The 21,786-nt window shown below is 30.6% G+C and overlaps 1 protein-coding gene across 1 annotated transcript; it reads left to right on the top strand.

The window, feature by feature from the left end:
* The first annotated feature begins 15,865 nt into the window (after positions 1-15,865).
* On the top strand, positions 15,866-17,665 carry LOC129287922 (serine/threonine-protein kinase OXI1-like). Its single transcript, XM_054924207.1, has 2 exons — positions 15,866-16,406; positions 16,642-17,665. The coding sequence occupies exons 1-2, from the start codon at positions 15,991-15,993 to the stop codon at positions 17,534-17,536; spliced, it is 1,311 nt and encodes a 436-aa protein (XP_054780182.1). The 5' UTR covers positions 15,866-15,990; the 3' UTR covers positions 17,537-17,665.
* Positions 17,666-21,786: the final 4,121 nt, after the last annotated feature.

Here is a 21,786-nt window from a genome sequence, read left to right on the forward strand (position 1 = left end):
TCTCTTGATCTTCTGCAGAAGTAGAATACAGGGCTCTTGGATCAATAGTTTCAGAAGTTGTTTGGTTGTCCAAAATGTTAAGAGATTTAGGATTTAAAGATATAGGTCCTGTAGATGTGTTTTGTGACAGTAAAGCTACAATTCGCATTGTTAGCAATCCAATTTTTCATGAAAGAATCAAACACATTAAAATAGATTGCCATTTTGTTAGAAAAAAATTACAGGAAGATGTAATCCACTTACAACATGTAAGGTTTAGAGAACAATTGGCAAATGTATTTACTAAGTCTCTTGGTTCAGATGACCATGCTAGGTTGATACACAAGTTGGGTACCATAAATTTATATGGTTCTCAACTTGAAGTGGGGGTGTTAGATATGAGGTTTACACGTGTCTACTTGTTTATTGACTCAGATAAGTGCATATATGCTTGTTGGTACAGAGGTAGATGGTTATAAACACCTAGCCCAAGTTGCTGTAATTTGACTCTTTGATTTTTAATAAGAATTTTGATTCTTTTCACAGGTTGTGATTATTGATCTTCACGATTGTTAACATGATAGAGGCACTTGAAGCCAATTGAGAGTAAGGATTGGAGGACAATATTACACCACCCTTGACTTGTGAGTACCACATGCATCTAGGGAAAAAAAATTAGGCACAAATTATCATTTTAACCTAGGAAAAATATTCATGCATACATATTAAAAAAATACAATTAATGTAGTGAATTTCATTTACATTTTCAAAATTATTGTTTTTTCATTTTATCATTAATAATTAACAAATAAATTAAATGAAGAAGGGTACCCGTTAATGCTACAGTCAGATCATGAATAAGGGTATAATAAAAGATAAAAAATATTAAAACTCTTTAATTTTAATTAAAAATTTAATAAGTTTTTAACTTTATTTTTATTAAATATATAATTTAATAATGTATTTTTTTCTTACCAACGCATAAACAGCCCTCGTTCATGAACAATACGTGCAGGGACAGAGCCATTTTTTTTAATAAAGGGACAATATAATTAAACTAAAGGGCCAAGATCCTGTTGGACCCACCCCTGCCTGCATGAGATATTTTATGGGAACGATTCTAAATTGGGAAAAACAGTGTTCCTTTCAAAATGTTTTCTGATAAGTGATTTCGAATCTAAGGATTAAATGAGGAGTACGAACACATGGATGAAGAATCAATGCGACATTATTAAAAACAAGGGGAAATTAATTTTCTAACCCCTCAACATTTTAAATTCACTTAAAATTCAATCCTTAATTACAATTCCATACAATTCACTCTTTAAACTTTCAATTCACATATAATTCAACCTATAAGCCTTTTATCATTTATAATTTAATTATTGTCATACATAACTTATGATGAGTCAGCACTAAATTATCTTACATGGAAAAAAATATAAATAATACCATTAAAATATTACTTATATGGCTCCAAACTAGAGTTGGTAAACGGGCGGGCCTAGCCCATATGGGCTCGGCCCTTATGGGCCTAGGCCCTAAAGCCCGGTTACCCTAATTTTACTCTAAAATTGAAGCTCGGCCCTTATTTAAAGGGCTCAGGGCCGAGCCCATAAGCCCTGATAGAAATAAAATAAAATTTAACATTAAAATTTACTTAAAATATTTTAAAATTCAACATACATCCAACCAAAGTCTCACATAATCTAAAAAATAAATAAAAAATTTAAAATTCTAAATAAGATGAAGACAAACATTATCATCAATCCTAATTAAGATCCCCCTCATCATCATCCAGAAATAAAATATTGGAACCCTCAGATGTAGGTCCACTCATGGAAGATGGAGGTGGAGGCTCAATATCAATTATCTCTACAGCTTCTTCTTCATCATCACCTATAATAATTAACAATTAAATTGTGTCATTATCAAATATATATCTATACATATATCACAAGATAAAATATAAAAATTACCATAAAATGGCACAAAACCATTCAACCAATTGTGGGCACAAATCAATGCTTGCACATTATCCGGAAGGAGGCGGCAACGATACTTTGTGAGAATACGGGAGCCAATACTAAATGCCGATTCACTAGCTACTGTAGTGATCGGAATACTCAAAACATCACATGCCATCCTTGAAAGATTGGGAAATCGTTGTTGATTAGTCCTCCACCAATGCAACACATCTAACTCTGGAAACTGGTGACCATCAAGGGAAGCTTCTTCCAAATAATAATCTAATTCAGATTTTCCAATGGAAGAAGTATCCCTACTCTTGAAATTAAGGAAGTCCTGCATATAAAAAAAAATCCAAGTGTATCAAATAAGAAATTACAATTTATAAACTAACAACAATGAGATAAAAACTTACACCATAAGCTTGAGTCCAAGATATGGTTGGTTCCCTCTTCTTCTCTAACATCCTTCCACTAGTGCTTGAGCTTGGTTGACTTTATGTTGGAGTTGAACTTAGTGTAAAATTAATGGAAGATCCACCCATTTCTTTATATTGATCAAACATACAAGACAACTTCTGCCTGATATTATTAACTTTCATGAAGTAATTTACAGGATCAATCAGTGAGTAAAAATACTTAATCACTTCAAGCTTTGCTCGTGGATCAAAAACACTTCTAATAGAAAGGATTACACTATAGTCACTCCAATACTTGTCAAATTTCTCCTTCATTTTAATCGCCATACTAGAAATCACAGGATCACGATTGCCAGTGGCTTCATTCAACAAAATCTCAATTTTTGATATTTGCCCAAAATACATATTTGAGGTAGGATAGGATGTTCCGGAAATTAAAGTTGTAATGATTGCAAATGGCTGTAAGAAAGTGCACATTTCCTCTGCTCTCCTCCATTCTTCATTCGACAGGCAATGTTTAAAACAAGTGTCACAACAAAACATGCAAACGAAAGCTCTTTTATATCTAATTCCACTATCAAGCATATCATAAGTGGAATTCCATCTAGTAGGCACATCTAATCGCAATCCTATTGAGGTGTCAATGCCACCAACTTGCTGAATGCATTACTTGAGAGTCTTCATCCTGGACTCTGACATCTTAACATACTTAATGCTTTCTCAAATTTTATTTATCGCAACATTTGTTACCTTCAAACCTTCTTGAACTATCAAGTTCAAAATATGTGTACAACACCTCACATGAAAAAATTCCCCATCACAAATCAAGTTATTTTGCAAAACCAACCTCTCTTTCAAGATTTCAGCCATACAATCATTTGCAGATGCATTGTCTAAAATAATTGTAAAAACTTTCTTTTCAATCCCCCACTCACACAAGCTCTCAAAAACTTTGCTAGCTAATTCATGTCCAGAATGTGGAGGTTCCATCTTACAAAAAGAAAGTATTCTACTATTAAGTTTTCAATTTTCATCCACAAAATGAGCTGTCAAGCAAATATAACCTTTAGATGTTACAGCGGTCCAACAATCAGAGGTCAAACAAATTTTGCTAGGACTCTTTGATAAAATCAATTTCAACTTCTCTTTCTGGAGATCATAAAATCTCCTAACATCTGACACAGCAGTTTTCTTACTCATAATCTTAACATCAGGATTACATTCCTTAAGTAGCTGTCTTAAAAGAGGAAATTCAACAAAGGAATATGGCAAATCATGTTCAACAATCAACATCCCCAACAACTCCCGAATACGTGTATTATTGATTTGTCTAGGCCTAACATTGCCTTCATTATCTAACATCATTAAACCTATATTATGAAACTTTGGAAGAGCCACACACTGTTTAACATGTCGACTTAGATGTGAAGTGCCATGATTTCCACCACTTGCTAACAAAGTGCCACAACCATTACACTTTGCTTTTGTTGCTCCCTCTTCATTAACCACTTTAGAAAAGGACTTCCAAACATTTGAAGTACAACTTTTAGCTTTCTTAGGTGGTTTCTTGTTGAATGTAGTAAATTGGGTGGGAGTCGATTCTCTATTACTTTCCTCCTCAACTAACTTCTTACTAGTTTCATTACTTTTGGCACTAGATGATGACATACTGCAAACACGCATAAAACATACAATTAAAACTAATAATAAAATAACAGAACAGTATTAAGGCCTAATTTATCAGGATCAGGAATAAAATCATATAATCAAAATTAAAAATAAACTAACAGCATTCGAAGCATATCAAGATAGAGGAGGCAGAGGATCAAAAATCAGGAATCAACAATCGAAATCGAGACCAGAAATAATCAAAAACTAGGAATCAGCAATCACCAGATCGAAAGACAATCAGAGCAGCAACCAACACTAAATAACCAGAAGCAGATCAAGATAAAGGAGGCAAACCTGAAAGGCGAGAGGAGGAGGAGACCACGGCGAGACTGTAACTGTGAGGCTGAGTTGATTGAAATTGAGAGGCGAGAGGGAGAGGAGACCACGGCAGAATGAGCTCGAGACTGAGATTGTGAGGCACCAACGAGCTCGAGACTCTGAGACTGAGACTAAGAGGCGAGAGGTGAGACTGTGATTGAGGACTACGGCAGATTGCGGCAGAGATGATTTTGAGACTGTGACTGATTGCGGCAGAGACGAGCTCGAGACTGAGAGGCAATCGGCGAGACTGTGACTGCGGCGGAGATGAGCTTGAGACTGAGACTAATACTGAGAGGCGAGCACCGAGACTGTGACTACGGCAGAGAGTCGGAGACGAGCTTGAGACTGAGACTAGAGTCGGGAAACGACACTGACTGCGAACTACGGTACAGAGGAGCTCGAGAACTGAGATTGAGAGGCTGAGAGACGATAAGAGGAGCTGAGAGTGAGAGCCTGAGAGTCTGAGATGAGACGAGAGTCGAGAGGGCGGAGAGGCAGAGAGGTTGAGACAATTCTGAGAGTGAGAGACTGCTGGAGCTGGTCTGCTGCGTGCGGTGTGCCTGACTGCCTGTGTGGTGGAGGCGTGGAGCATTGTTGACTGCTCAAACCCTGCCTGCGTTGTAGGGTTTCTTTTGGACTTTCAAACCCAACTCTCAAACCCAATCCAAATATAATATGGAAGCTAAAAAAAACGGGCTTTACGGGCCGCCCGGGCCCGAGCCCGTTTTCTTAGGGCTTAAAAGGGTCGAGCTTTGAAGCTCGGTTACCTCAAAAAATACCAAATTTTCAAGCTCAAACCCTTATTAAAACGGGCTTAAATAGGTAGCCCGTCAAGCCCAGCCTTTATTCCCAACTTTACTCCAAACTCGACCTTTTGCCTCCATCTATAATCATGTTTTCCAACAACGATGTGGCATGCTCTCTCGCCCACGTTGATCATGCTTCCACGCAAGGTTATTAAATTCATGAATTTAGATAAACTTATAAAAAAAATATAAATTCAAATTACAAATTCAGATTATAAACTCATAAGAATATACCTCTATTAATAAATAGTTATTAAAAATTATTATTAAATAATAATTAAAATATAAAATATGAGCATAATTTGATTTACATATATTTAAAAAAATATAACTTTAAATCCCTATACTTTGTTTGAGTTTTATTATAGGTTCATACATTTTTTTGTAAGTGAAGGATCTAGAATACCAAAAAATAGAAATACAAAGACCTAGAACATGAAAAAAAAAAAAAGTAAGGACCTATTATAATACTCAAGTAAAGTACAGGGATTTAAAGTTATATTTTTTTAATATATTTAAAATGTAAACTATTGAAATTAAACACATTTACATTGATAAATTACCATACAAAAGATAGAAATTTTAAAATAAAAAACTTATTTTTGATATTTTTTGATTTCTTTTTTATTAATATTAGTTTTTGCCTTTTAAGTTTTTTTTTTTCCTTTTAATCAAGTTTTATAACTTTTATAAATTAAATTTTTTATAGTACATGCTTAATTCGCTCAACTCAAAAAAAAAAAATATCAACGAGCTTAACAAGTTTATGAAACTTGTATCTAGTTCAAATTTATGAATTAGTTGACACTTTTTTTAAGTTAAAAGCATAAAAATAGTAAATTCAAATATAAACTTGTGAGTTTACCTAAATTTATATCTAATTCGAGTTTATGAATGAGTTGACATAATTTTGTAAGCTAAAAACATAAAATTGTTAAACTCATAAAGTCGACTTGAGTGTTTGACAACTATCCTTCCATATCCATGTTCAAGATATTACTTCCTCCATCTCAAATTATGAGACACTTTTATACAAAATTTCACATGCAAATAAATCTTATTGAATACACTTAATAATTTTATTTTTCCAAATAAAAATACAAATTTCTAAAAATATTCATAATTTAATATATTGAAAATAAAATAAATGAAAATTAATTATAGAAAGAGAAAGGATAATATTAAAATTATTGCATTTAATAAAACTTTAATCTACTCAAAGTATTTTATACTTTGAGATGAAAAAATTTCTTTAAAAATGTCTATAATTTAGGACAGAAGGAATATCAAATACTAAATATGGACAGCTTTTCCAACAAAATTTAAACATTGGTTGATCACGTGAGCTGGTTTGAATGTGAACATTTCTCTAGGGTTTAAATATATGTATTATTGGAGAATGAAAATGGAAATGGACATTCCGTCCCAACATAAGTTTGGCCCCAAATGAATAAGTGCCCGTTTGAATTTTAGTTGAGTATATAAATTATAAAAATAATTGATTAAGTGATATACTTTAATTATAATTGATTGTGTTATAACGTAATTTGTTTGGATATTATTTTTTTTAAATTAATTTTAACAGAATTGAAAGTGTTTGGATAATTTAATCAAAATTAATTTTAACTATATAAATTACTATATAATTTAATTGTTAAATACCAAACATAAATTTTTTAAGGATACAAAGTTTGAATTTTATTAAGATAAAAAAGAGAAGAGAAGAAAGTTTGATTTTATTTTTATTAAATTATGTGTTTTTTTTATAATTTTTTTTTTTGTAAACCTTTTTTTATAATTTTCTCCAATGTTTTTGGTTAGTTTTTCTGCAGAATGCTCAGTTTCTCAACTTTCGAAGAAAATCAATTTTTAACCCAAAAATCAATTAACCCATTTTATGTATGTTTGGATAATTTTTGTTTTTAATCAATTTTTTCTCAAATAATTGATTAAAAACGATATCCAAGCACACGCTAAGTCTGGCATAAAATCAATTATCATCATCAATATCAAAATTTACAGGAGCATGACGCATTGGTTTCTTCTTTTTTTAAAAAAAACTTTTTTAATGGAAGGGAAATTCTATGAATCGGGAATAACGAAAACAAGCAAGTATTATTAATCGGGAATTTCTTCCATTTTTTTTTTGGTAAAGGAATTTCTTCCATTATTAATGATAACATTACGTGACAAAAGAACCCAAAAAAAAAATATAGCAGCCGTGATCAATGGTATTTACGGCCCCGTAGAAGATCTCAACAAAAGATTGGACTTGAGAAAGTATCATTAGCAAGTAGAGGGTGCACCTTCTGTAAATTATGAACAATATGATGGGTCTTTTTTGATAAAATATTTAGGAAGAATGGCATTTAAGACCTCTCATAAATATTTATCGATTTTGCATCAGATATTATCTTATCAAAATACAAATATATTGTTATTAAAAATTAAACTTTAACTTGTAATTTTTTGTTAGAATTTCCTTAAAAATTTAATAAGTTAATGTTCAACTTTTAATGATATACATGTATTTTAACGAGCTAATATCCGATACAAAAATAATGAGTGTTTATTGCAAAAAATTCTCTTAAAATGCCTTAAATGTCATTCACCCAAATGTTTAATTATATTATATTAACAAACATGTTCGTACAAATAAACCACTATCACCTAAGATACCAACACACTAGAAATCTCCCACATCAGAGCATAGAGACACTTGACAAAACTACCACAACCCACCAAATAAATGAAAGGACTAGAACTCCACTAGTTCATACAATAAAGGTTAACGTGACTAGTAGAAGCTCTTGTGACTTAAGTAAGTGACTAGAAGTTAGAACCTCAATCATTATATATATAACAACTTAATTAGAAATAGAGGTGAGAATATGCGCTAAGCTTATCAAACTATCTATTTAAGCTTGTTTTTAAGGACATTTTTATTTTTTGAAGAAAAATTTCAAAGTCCAACATGTTTAAAACCCTAAAAAAAAAAAGTGCAAGCTACCTGTTTAAATTCATATTTAGTTGTACCCCTAGAAAATGAGATATTTTCAATTTTAAAATTAATTTAGACTTTAGAATAGTGTTGATACATTAGAATATGTATTTGTTTAATGGTTGTAGTTGGGAAATGTCTACTTTTCTTTTTTTTTTTTTACAATTTCTTGAAAAAAAAAATCTATTATTGGCAAAGCTTATTCCTTATGTTGTCCTTTGTTTTTTGGGATAAAACTGGATATCAATGGTTAACAACTAAACAAAATATAGAGCACCTAACAAAAACAAATAGAAAAAACACTAGGCTCTTTCATTATCCTCCATCCTCAAGACAAGGAAATGAATGATGATCAAAAGGCAAAAACCATTATCCAAAGTGTGTGATAATCTAGTAAAAAAATATGCATTCCCATTTTTGTTATCAATGTGATTAAAAATAATTATACTCTTTATATAGAAAAAGGCTTTAGCTTCTTCAAGCAAATCCTGAAAAGGGTAGTCATGGCCACACCCATTCAGGACCAAATTCATGGCTTTAATGCAATAAGAAAAAACTTCAACATGATAGATTTCCCTTACCCAACATAGGTGTAGACCTTGTATGATACTAATAAGCTCAGCTACAGTTAAAGGAACTGAAGAAAGCTGCTAGCTAAATCCACAAATCTAATTATTATTCTTATCTTGCAAGATCCCATTAGATCCATCGCTCCCATTCTCTCTAATAGAGCCATCAACATAGAGTTTAAAGAGGCCTACATTATTGGGCTATCCTTGACCCTTTCTAATTCCTGTTGTTCCCAATAAAGTGCAATTAATAACTAATTCTCTATCAATACAAGCTCTAAACAAACTAGAGCTACCATCATTAGAAATACATAGAAGGTCTGAGTCAAATAAAATACTACACCAACTAACCCAAATATCCCAACATATATATCCAAATAGCATCGCCCAAGGGATATTTCTTGTAAGGCTTGACCTACTTCATGTTTCAAGTTTCATTTGACCCAATCTACTCCTTCAAGTGCAAAGAAACTCTCTTGAGCATCTTTTTTAAGAACAAATTTTCAATGGCTAACTACATTAGCACAATAGCAAATGAGATGCATTGAATCCTTGATCAGGTTGCATCCAACTGGACACCTATCACTAGACTAGATCCTTCTCTAGGTGTGAAGCATAATAGTATGAGCTCTTTCATGTGTAAACAGCCATATCAAGAACCGACCATTTCCAAATTAGTTTCCAAACATTGTCCTATTATTGAGGAACACCTACAAGAAGAAAATTATATGCAGATTTAACAGTAAAAGAATTGTTAGAAGAAAATTTCTAAAAGCATTTGTCCTTTCTTCTCTCATCACAAGGTAGGTGCATTCTAATTAGACAATCAATAATGTGTGAGTCAAACCAACCTCCTCACTTCCATCTATCCCAGTCACCATTTCCCATCACATAATCAACCACCTTATCGTCTTTGTTAATAAACCCTTCATAACTCAGTACAAGATCGATCAAGGGTATATTCATCTCCTAACAATTATCAAACCAAAAGGAAGCAGAACACCTATTTCCTACACTTTTTATGAAATTCTCCTAGACATCAGAAATACTTCACCAAGTGAGAGATGAAATTGTTTTTTCTTGACAAAGAGTTTATTGCTATCCCACATTTATTTTTACTTCTAAGGACTTTCACACAAAGAGTCTCCTTGTTTGTAAGTAGCTTCCAACACAATTTCATCATAAAAGCTTCATTTTGTTTCCTTAAGTTTTTTATACCTAAACCCCCCATCAGTTTTGGCTTTAGATATTTGCTCCCAAGAAATCAAGTGCAAATTATGAGTGTTTTGTGTATGACCCTAAAAGAAATTTCTACTTCTCTTCTCTAATTCATTCACTAACTTTTTAGGCAAGAGCAACATTTGCAAATAATACAAAGGTAAGGTAGATAACATTGCCTTTATAAGTGTAGCTCTTCCTACTTTATTAAGGAATTTCTCCTTCCAACCACAAAGTCTTTTTTGAGTCTTCTCAAGGATAGGAGTAAAGTAAGTATAAGTAGCCCTCTCATGCAAGAGGGATTCCTAAACATTTGCCAAGATCACTTGTCAAGCTTACTCCCATTTTCCTACTCAACTCATAAGCCCTAGAGAAATGTACATTTTTTCACCAACACATCTTCATCTTGCCATAATTCATAGCTTGACCGGAGCCCTTACAAAATCTATTCACACATTCAATAATCACTTCTACTTGGCTAAGGAGGCCTCACCAAAGAAAATTAAATCATCTGCAAAGAACATAAGTAAGTGCAACACCTCTTAAAATGATAAACTGAATAACTTCCAAACCCATGAGTAGAAACTAAGGTAAAAAGGTTTGCTGAGTGAGCCAATTCCAAAGAGCCAAAGAGGGTATTTACAAGTAGTATCTAATATCATTGATCTTAAATTCAATGCAATGCATGGAAAAAAAATACTTAATTAACATATCATAAAACCTACATCTAACTTTTCACAAACTAAGATATTGCGATCTATTTATCAAGTTTCACATAATGCATTAAAAACATATTTTGTTTTATAAATAGGAAAAAAGAGAAAATTGACTCTAAAGTATATGTTTAAGAGTGTTTGGGATCCTAACTTAATTTTTTGTGCAATGTTCTTCTTTAAAGTTCAACCATGGAGAAAATGATCGATAATTTGATAATTTAAGCTTCCTAATTAAATAGCTGGTTGGAACAAAGTTGTTTCTATCATTGGACAATGAAAATGGCAATGGGCCCATTCCATCCTAACATAAATCTGGCCCAAAATCAATTTAAGTGTTTTTGGGCCAGAAGTATGTTTGATTCCAACGGGATTCAAAAAGTCCCTTTTTTTTCAGTTTTATTAAAAAAAAGTCAAGTCAATATATTTGGTTGAACTAATAAATTAATACCTTGATCGATTCAATAAAGTACCTTATTTATGAAAATTCAACCACAATTTTAACTATTAACATTTGAATGAATGCTTGACTAGGTTTAATGATTAATATGTTTTTCAATAGCTTGATTAATTGAGAATAACAAAAACATGAGATGTGACCAAAGAACAAAAACTAATAAAAATATCAACGGCCATAATCAATGGCATATACAAGGTTCATGGCCTTATTAGAGATCTCAACTTAATTTCTAATAGAAGGTGACAAAAAAGTAAAACAATATTGTTCAGGGGCAAAGGGAAGGGATCGGGAACTAATAAAGACCACGGCCTCCCAGCTTTTTAAAATTTTCTTAATATTATATAAATATTATATACTTTCAACCTCCTAAAAGTTAAAAAAGCATTATAGTATATGTATGTTTTAATCTCAGTCTCCTTAATTTTTAATTTTAACTTTGCCCCTGGTATCAATCATCCCATTTGGGGTGCAAGCCTCATTCTCATAAAACCATTGTCAGAAATGAGAAATGATTGGAAATGGGGGGAAAAAACAAATGATAAGTAAGAACAATTAAAAAAACATCACATCTTAACCTAAACTTACATTTATGTGTTTTTCTCTTTATTCCATCCATTAAGTTCAATTTTGTTTGGTATGAAACCTTTTACATCAGCTCAGTTTCACTTACACTTAAATAATCTAATGGTCCTCCATAATATCATTAGCCTTCTTTTATAAAGTGATAAATTATATTATATTAAAAAAAAGGTTACTAAAAATGAACCAGAAAGTTCGCATGACACAACATATAGAGGAGACATCGAACAAACTATACTACTACCCACCGAATTAAAAAAAAAATGTTCGTCATATCCTGCATGCACATGTATATGAATATGATCCCAAAACTATATTAGATCCTTTAGCTGAATTTAAAAGTGAAAATTAATTTATCATTAAAGTTTGTATTGATAATTAATAATGTGATATCTGTAATTTTAATCTTTTTTATTTCATTATCTGTTAAAAGCTTGGTGGTATTTTTATTTAATGTGAGTACATATCATATGACTCAATTTTGAAATCTCATGATAAACTGATTTAACTTCTTCAACCAATTAAATTAAGTAATAGTCAATATAGTTTTAATATTTTCTCATGACTCTCCAATAAAAGTTAACCAAAATATGCTTACACACAAAATTTAAAATTTAAAACAAATTGTAATGTACTATTTATAAAGTATAAATCGTGAATAGTATCAATTTTCAAAATTAGTGTAATGTAATATACTAAATAATAATAATAATATATGAAAAAAAATGTTGATAAATCCTGCTACTAAAAAAAGTTAGATTAGTGAGAAAATTTAGCGAAGCCTTATATATTCCTTTCTAAATAGTTGCATTAGCAAAAATTTTTGTAAGAAAATTTAATTTCATTTTCAAGAAATTATTTAGTGAAAAAATTTAATGAGAAATAACATATTTTTCTTTAATTTGCCTAATATGTGAGAAAATGATGATGGCATTTTTCTAGCCGAAAGTCCTAACTAAATGTATGGTTTTTGCTAAATCTTAATTTTCGTGCAGTGTGGGTTAAGTGGCATCAATTATTGCGCTTCTCTAGTTCTCTCGACGGTGGTTGACTACAAAGATATCAACAATTGGTCAACATGGAAATCTGAAATCTGTGACTGTGAACGACTTGAACAAATGGTAACTTTAAATTTTAAAATAGTAATAAATAAATTTTAAATAATAGCGCATGTGGACATTTGTCAATGACTTTTGTTTTGAGTATCTCCCACGACATAATTTTTTATTATTGTTAATCAGATTAGATTAGATTTACATTACGAAAATTACCGATTTGCATTTGGTGTTTCCGAAGACCATCGTCGAAATTCACCGTAACAATAATTCAATAATCATCATTCAAAATTCGTGTCAAAACTCAAAACTAAGATACTGGCACATAAATATTGCGACCTTATTAAACTATGAGAAAATCACAGTTACGTGTTCAATTTAATAGTAGTTACGTCTTAAAAAATTTTGTCGGAAAATAATTTTCGAAAATAAAATTCAATTTAATAAATATTATACTGTGATTTTATTTCAATATTTTTTTATGGAACGATTTTAAGATAGTATAAAATATAAAATAAATTAAGAAAGAATGAAGTAAAATTCCAAATGTTCAATTTAATAGTAAATAGGTCAAAATGTTGTTGAAAGATAGGTTGTGAACCTAGATTTAAACACTTGATTTGTAACTAAGTCTTTCATACTTATAACTGTGTGAATTACTATTTGCATTTGAGACTTAATTGTTATTAAATTGATATTTTAATATTGCTATTCCCCTCGAACTAATCTGATTCGGAATTTTTGAAAGTATCTACGTTGTACATTAATTTGGTTCTTATATAAATGAACACAAGCCCATTGATTTTATCTTTTCCATCTTCACACACCTTTTTCATTTATAAATGAACACAAAGCCCATTGATTTTATCTTTTCCATCTTCACGCGCCTTTTTTATTTATTTCTTTCAGACAAAACAATATTTCTTTTTTATTTTAAAATAAGAGTGTGTTTGGTTTAAAAAGAGAGGATAGGAGAGTTTTAATATTACTTTATTTAATTTTATTAGAAGGGAGGGGAGGGAAGGTAATAATTAATTTATTATTATATCCCTATACATTAGTTTAAAATTTTTCTTGTAGAAAATAACTTCACACCTCAATTTAAATTGCATGATTTTTTAAAAAATTCACGCTCATTCTATCATATGATAAATATGTGAAAAAAAATTAAACCAATGATTAAAATGATAATAATTTTTATAAAAAAAATAAATAACTAAATATATAATAAAATATGATGAAATATAACTTTTTTTAAAAAAATCCAATGAGGTCAGTCGATATTTGGAAGTAAAGCACAATCTAATATAAAGAATAATTTTTTTAATTATAAGTATATTTAGAATATTAAAAATTAAATAAGAGTAAAATAGTTAAAAAAGTTAGCCCCCTTCAAAAAGTCTTAATTTAAAAGGGAGCAATATGAGAAGGGGGGGAAGGAAAGGGGAGGGCCCTCCTTTCCAAAATTTCTTAATTAAATGAGGAAACCTCCAAAAACCAACTAGATATACCCTAAAAGAACAAGCACGAATGCAAAACAATGATTTTTGTAAGAGAAAGAACATTTCTGTACACTTTGCAAAACATGAGTGAACTTATTTAAACAACTCTTAATTATGAACTCTAAATGTGTACATTCATTTATGGCACTTTTTTTTGGTGAAATTTTTTTTTTCTATATTTGGTTTCAAACACATCTTTACAATTTTTTTTAAACATAGTTTGGCAGAGGAAGAATGTCGAATTTTAATATAATTCAATGGATGACCATGTTTTTTTTTTTTTTATCACATTCAACAATTAAAATATGGTAAACAAAACTTTGTCATTTTAATAAGTGAACTGATCCACACCGTCCTGTAACCAACAACTAGATCTGTAAAATATAAAGGGAAAGTACTAAGAAAATTTATGGTATTAACTTTTTAGTAAAGTAACAAATAACAAGTCACTTGAATCGGTCTATTTGACCTTAAACAATTATGGGAGATAATGCCACGTAATTAGCACCAATTAATTCATATTCAACCAAATAGAAACAAATCTTTTAGTTCCCATTTATAATATTTGAACGCTTGATTTTTCTTACGGATACCAACTCATTAGACCTAAACCATGATCAACACATTGTATAATTGCATAATTTTAAACATCATTTTGTCTAAATACTATAATTTTTAAATACTTTTAATCTTTACTGTCAATAAAATTTATGTAATCTAATAAAATGAATTAAATAAACTATAAACAATCAGGTCATTTTGGCACCCAAAATATTTTTAGGACACTGTGTCATAAACTCAATTTTTGAGTCATTTTTTAGTTAAACATTAAAAACTCTTACCAAATGTCCCGAAACACATTCACTTGAATGTCATGTGGTCAGAACAAAAAATTAACAAAAGTTAATAAATAATTTTTAACAAGTGATATATGAATAACAGGACGATGAAGTATGAAATTTTAAAAATTTAAAAATAAAAATAATACAAAATTGAGTTTCAAACACCTGCAAACTCTACACTAAAAGTTTGAAGACAAAGATAACCTTAAACCAATAACAAATAAATTTACTAAAACATAGAAATGATATTTGTAACGCTACTAAAAAGAATTTTAGCTGTTTAAATACAAAGTATTGAATTCAATGAATGCAGGAAAAAAATTCTCAATTAGATAAGACAATGCTTTGATGTGATCCAAAAATAAACAGTAATACTTAACATTAGATAGGTAGATAAAAAAAGTATTATTATTTTTTATTTCCTAAGGTTAATTTTAAAAAAAAATCTATGGACGCAAAAAATATCGGAGACGTATATTTTTATTTTATATAGCTTTCAAGCATGGTCACATACTCACGTTAGATTCTGCGCATTCCTTCCTCTCCACGGTTTCCAGAATCGTGTTCTGAGGTATTTATTTGATATTTTTTTTAATTTTTGTTTTTTCGACCGCGTTTCTATGGCTGCCTTGCAAACCAACTTTTTGTCACGCGCCATGCATGATGACCACTAAGTCACCCAACCGTACACGTGTCACGAATACATACGCGAACCTCACCAAAACAGGGTAAGGCCCGCCCCATAAAACCATGTCTCCTTTCCTCCCTCTTTCCTTCTCCTGCAAGAATGGAAAACCTGCCATCTTGCTCTATAAAATCTCTCTCGACATCACCACCATAAGTTAAAGGGCCGTAACGTTGTCACCGGATCACCTCAAGTTTCCGGTCATGTCCGCCATGAACATCGGCGATGTGAGCCGCCTCCGCCACCGCACGTTTCCGGAGCTAGATTTTCAGGACATGAAGGTGATTTCCGCCGTTGGCCGCGGAGCTAAGGGCGTCGTGTTCGCGGCAAAGAGGAATGACGATGCGTTTGGGGAGTATTTCGCTTTGAAAGTGATCTCCAAGGCTTTGATTAAGAAGAAAGCGAAGGCGATGAGCAGCAACGATGAGGGCGAGTGCAAGAGGGTGTCGTTTGAACAGCAGGTTCTTCGTCATTTTGATCACCCGCTCTTGCCTAGGTTGCGAGGGGTTGTGGAAACCGAGAAGATCATAGGGTACGCCATTGATTACTGCCCCGGCGGCAATCTCCATTCTCTCCGGAAAAAGCAGACCGAGAAGATGTTTTCAGATGATACCATCAGGTATTGTTTGTTGTCTTTTCCTGTTTGGTTAACCAGAAAATCAGGGGCAAAGAAAAGACAAATTCGAACTTCTGTTATTTCTTTTTTCTCTCGTTTTTTGTCATTTCGCTTCGTTTCCCTGCTGAATCTAAGATGTGGTCCATGTTTACGAATAACTTTTCCTGTATTTTCTCAGAGAACAACCAAACATATTCGAATTGGTGCTGAAATCTGAATTGATGATTTTCCTTTACAGGTTTTATGCTGTGGAATTGGTCCTCGCATTGGAGTATCTGCACAATTTGGGCATAGTGTATAGAGATTTGAAGCCAGAAAACGTACTGATCCAAGAAACTGGTCACATAATGCTCGTCGACTTCGATCTCTCCAAAAAACTAAACCCGAAATCTCCAGAATCCCAGAGCATCGCCTCGTCGCCGATTTCCCACTCTTCAAAGACGAAGACGATGAAGGACTTACGGAAGAAACGCTTCTTCCGATTCTACAGTTGCTCCATGCCAAGCCCTCGGTCGTACGAACCGGAAGTCTCACAGGAATTCCAGTGTGCGCCGCGGAGTGAGTCAGACTCGGTCGAGAAATCAAACTCGTTCGTTGGAACAGAGGAATACGTAGCACCCGAGGTAGTTTCTGGGAAGGGACATGACTTCGGAGTCGATTGGTGGTCACTCGGCGTCGTTTTATATGAGATGCTGTACGGAACGACGCCGTTTAGGGGAGAGAACAGGAAAGAAACGTTTTATCGGATTCTGACGAAGGAACCGGAGTTAACCGGAGAGAAGACGCCGTTGAGGGATTTGATCGGAAAATTGTTAGAGAAGGATCGTGACCGTCGGATCGATGTGGAAGGGATCAAGGGCCACGATTTCTTCAAAGGGGTTCAATGGGACTCGGTTTTGCAGATGGCGCGGCCGCCGTATATTCCGTTGAATGACGTAGGGGACACAAATGGGTTTAATAAAATTCAAGTGGAGGTATTTGTCCATGAGGTGTTCTTTGGAAAGGAAGGTGAGGAAGAAAAGGAAAAAAAGAAAGAAGAAAATAATAATGATAATGGAGAGAATAACAAGAACGTGTGGGTAGGGAAGTTGAGTCAGAATCACATTGAGAATGAGAATTTTTTAATTTTTTGAGTTTCTCTTTAACCATTTATGCATCATATGCAATACGGTATATATTCTTTTGGCGTATGTTGTACCTATTAATATTGGTTTATTTTTTTTTAGTATATATAAATAAATAATAGATAGAAATAATAAGTAGATTTTGTTATCAGTTAGTATATTATTTCTTCTTTTCTTACTTTTTATACAAGAAAAAAAATGATCATTTCTTAAAAAAACAATGAACATTGAAGATTTTAATTTCTGTGTGAAAAAAAAACTCCATTCATATGATAATTTTTTAGGTCCAACGAGACATAGTTAGATAGTGAAACTTTTACATGGATTTGAATTCTTTGAAATTGAAATCTTTAAATTTATGCTTGCTTAAAATAAAAAGAAAATATTTTACATTTTATACAAGATAATAAAAAGATGAAAAATATTTTTTAAAAAATTCACAGAAATTTATTGATCTCATAGTAGATTTAAATTCATCTTGTATCTATTCACTTTCTTTGTGTTCCATAGTATCCATTCATGCATGATAAGAGAGACAAAAAAAAAAAAAAATTTAATTCAGAACAGTTAAGTATTTTCCCCTATATTTCCTCAGAATTCTGACAATCATGCAACATGTGAACTGTAAAACTGGTAATTTATGCTAATTCAAATAAGTTTAAAAAAATTTAAAGTTTGACTACCTAAATAAAAAATTACTATTTTAAAAAAATATGTAAAGTATTTATTAGTTTTTTAAGTTTTAAGTCATAATACTAAGATATCATATATTTATCTACATTTTTATAAATATTTTTTTAAAATATAAAATATGTTTTAATATTGATTTTTAAACTTTAATACTCACAAAAGTATTTTACGTTTTTTAAGCATTCCAAAAAGTATATTTTATATTTCTTGATAAAATAAAAAATCAATTTTGAAGTAAAAATTAAATTTGTTTTGAAAATAAAAAGATTTAAAACAATCAATAATTTGGATATCCAAGCCAGCTTGAAGAGGTCAGGCTGAACTTAAATATTTGGGAGCTTAAATTGAATCTAGCTTAAATAAACTCATCTAATCTGAATTATTGGCTTTTATAAATGTAAGAATCCAGTGAGTTATGACTAAAGGAGCAAACCTTTTGGCAAGAACTAGCTTCTTCAGTACTGAAAACCCTGGTTTGAAGATGATCTCAAGCGTAAGCAGCTTTCCAAAAAAAAAAAAAATGATTTGATTCTCATGTCCAAATCGTAGACCAAATATTGGAATTGTTGTTACTTTCTTGATTTTCAATGGTTTTATATATCTATTGGCTTTGTATTATTTGTTTTCACACGTAAGTTTATCATATCAATAAGGTGAAATAAAATCATTTAACTAAACTAGTAGTAGACTTTTACATGATGAGTGATGAGCGTGATGACGAAGACAACGACGATAGAGATTGTGTCCAAAATACCAGATACACTCTTGAATTGGAATTACTGCAAAACAAAATAAAGAAAGAAATTACATAAATTATAATATATTCCTATTGAGTTTAATTTTTTTTTCTCCAGAATTTTTTTACTTTGTCAGTAATTTTCATAAATATGAATTGTAATTGTAAATTAAAATGCCATTTTAACTCAACTTTAATTTTAGTGAAAGGGGTGACAATTGCTCAAATACAAGGTCTTGAATTCAAATTCATGTGAATGAAAAAAAAAATATAAGAACTAAATAGAACTCAATAGTATTCAAGTCTAAATCAGTCATATATATATATATATATATATATATATAAAGTTGGACAAGTGATCATAGCTCTTGTGATAAGTAAAAGATTGATGGCGCAAAAAGACTTTCTTTGTACACATTGCATATATAAATTATATTATGTTTTGTACGCGTGAATAATTCAATGGTCAGTATTTTACGCCAAAAACATTTTAAAAAAAACACCTGAATTTAAATTATCTGAAATTGGGATTGATGAAAATTTTGTGAAATTTTCCTTTTTAGGAAAGAGAGAGAGAATATTTTATATTTTATAAAAAATAATATTTTTGATAATATTTAAAAAAGAAAAATTCACCTAAATTCACCAATATTAACTATTGAGAATTTAAATCCCATATTTTATTATGACTTATGAAACCACATGATAATTAAAAGGTACGTATAATGATATAAGTCACTTGCTACATTTTGTCTTATTTTATAACGTTTCACGCTGTATTTATCAAAAAATATACTCCATTTTGTCCTTTTCCCCTACCACGTTGTTTTCTTTTAGTTATTAGCTTTATATAATTTTGAGTGAGTTAAAACTTAATATATAAATTAACTCAATACTGATCCTTACAATTTTATCTTTTTAATAGAAAATATTAATTATTTGTTTAAACTTAGAATTTTAAAATAAAAGACATCAATTGCAATTAAAATGTCATGAAATATCTTATATGGGTAGTATAAACAAAATATCTCCCAAAAAATACAAAACTGTGGGATGGGTGAAGAATAATAAGAGTCAAAGGAAGCATGATGGTGTATTTGAGGCCCCATTTTAAGATTGTGGCATTATGGTGATGGAGCCATCCAACAAAGGTTGGTGGGGTGATTAGATTTAGGAATGAGGATGAGGCCTCATGACCTTCCCTAGTCACCATCATACATATATTAATCTCCTTCTTTTCAAAGCTTTTTACTATTCTTATTCCAATTTCCAAACACCTAATTTACTTATTTTACTTTCTTCCTCCCTCCCTCCTTTTCTTTTTTGTCCTCACCCCTCCGTTCATTGCATCATTAGTCCTTTAAAGTTTTTATATCTAAATCAAGAAATGCAATAAATACGTAAAAATATGATATATTTTAGAGAATTTTCTTTTTTACTTTTACATAGCATTTGTATTGGTGGATTTGGCTTTTTATTTTAGATTTAAAATCTTGTATGTCAAATACTATATTTAAAATTTATGTATTTAAAATTCTTTATTTGTGCAATTTTAAAAAAAATTCAATGAAGGAAAGAGATAAGTTAAAATTAAAAAAAAAAGAAAAATTAGAAATAATTAATTTGGCCATATTTTTCAATTGACCAAAGATAAGAAAATATATAAAAGTCATAAATATATTAAATATTAAAAACATGATTAGAACAAAAGATTTGAAGTGATCAAAATTTTAAATAATTATATAAAAAATTGAAATTTTAAAAAAATATAATAAAAAATAAATTTGAATTTGAATCAAATTTAAAGACTCTTGTGACTTGTCAATTCAAGAATTGAAAGCATGCTAACAACTATATAAATGCATGTGCATAATATATACTCTTTCTATTAAAAAATATAAAATATTTTTAATCGAATTTTATTTCTCAATAAAATGATTATTTACTTTCAAACTAACCCTATATTTTTATATTATTTTTATTAAATATCTTACAATAAATATAAAGTTATTATCAAAAGGGGCACTTTTGAAAAAAAATAATAATTACACCTCAAAAGACTTAAAAATATTTTACATTTTTAACATACAATTCCTTAAAAAATACCTCATATTTTTGAACGAAAGGAGTATTTTTTTGACTATATTATTTTTTCTCTTAAATATATCATATACGATTATTTGACTGGCTGAAAAACTTCAAACCAAGAATGATGGTATGCATAATAGAAATGCAACAACGATATTTAAAAATAAAAATTTGTTGCGGTCTATTTCAACTCGGAAAAAGTCCAATTTCAATGATCTGAAAGAAAACGTTGTTAATAAGAACAAAAGACTTACCATCAATTAGTTAAAACATAATTGAGTGGGAACAGAGATATGAACGAATTCAATGAATAACATAGCAACCACTTGACTAAAATGAGAGAGTGGAGTACGTGGAATCTACCCTCACGATTCGTTGCAAAGTTAGGTGTGGATGTAAGTCGGCACAATGTTACTATTCTATTCATTCATTCATTAATTATTACACATAGGGCTGTTCATTAATAATTTGAGCACTTATTTTCATATTATATTTTTCACTCTTTTTAAGCATATGGAGTAGTCTTTGCTCATAGCAAAGATTAAATGATTTGTTTAGGTGACTTATTTTCATATTACATATATAAGAATTGAGATTTGAATTTCCAACGACTTATTTAAATAACGAGATCATGTCTATTATTTACACAAACTTTGGTTAGTGTTATATTTTTAGTTTTCTTTGATTCTAAATACAAGATATATTTTACTAGCAAGTTTGATTTGGCCGAAAATAAATGTCATTA

This window comes from Prosopis cineraria, unplaced genomic scaffold (assembly GCF_029017545.1).
Source record: "Prosopis cineraria cultivar Desert tree isolate PC_DT_omini unplaced genomic scaffold, ASM2901754v1 PC12, whole genome shotgun sequence".
Taxonomy (NCBI): Eukaryota; Viridiplantae; Streptophyta; class Magnoliopsida; order Fabales; family Fabaceae; genus Prosopis; species Prosopis cineraria.

What these genes read in the sequence shown, in the direction of transcription:
- LOC129287922 (XM_054924207.1), top strand. Translation starts at nt 15,991, where the DNA reads ATGTCCGCCATGAACATCGGCGATGTGAGCCGCCTCCGCCACCGCACG. An exon ending in TTTTCAGATGATACCATCAG is followed by an intron (nt 16,407 to 16,641) that starts GTATTGTTTGTT and finishes TTTCCTTTACAG; the next exon opens with GTTTTATGCTGTGGAATTGG.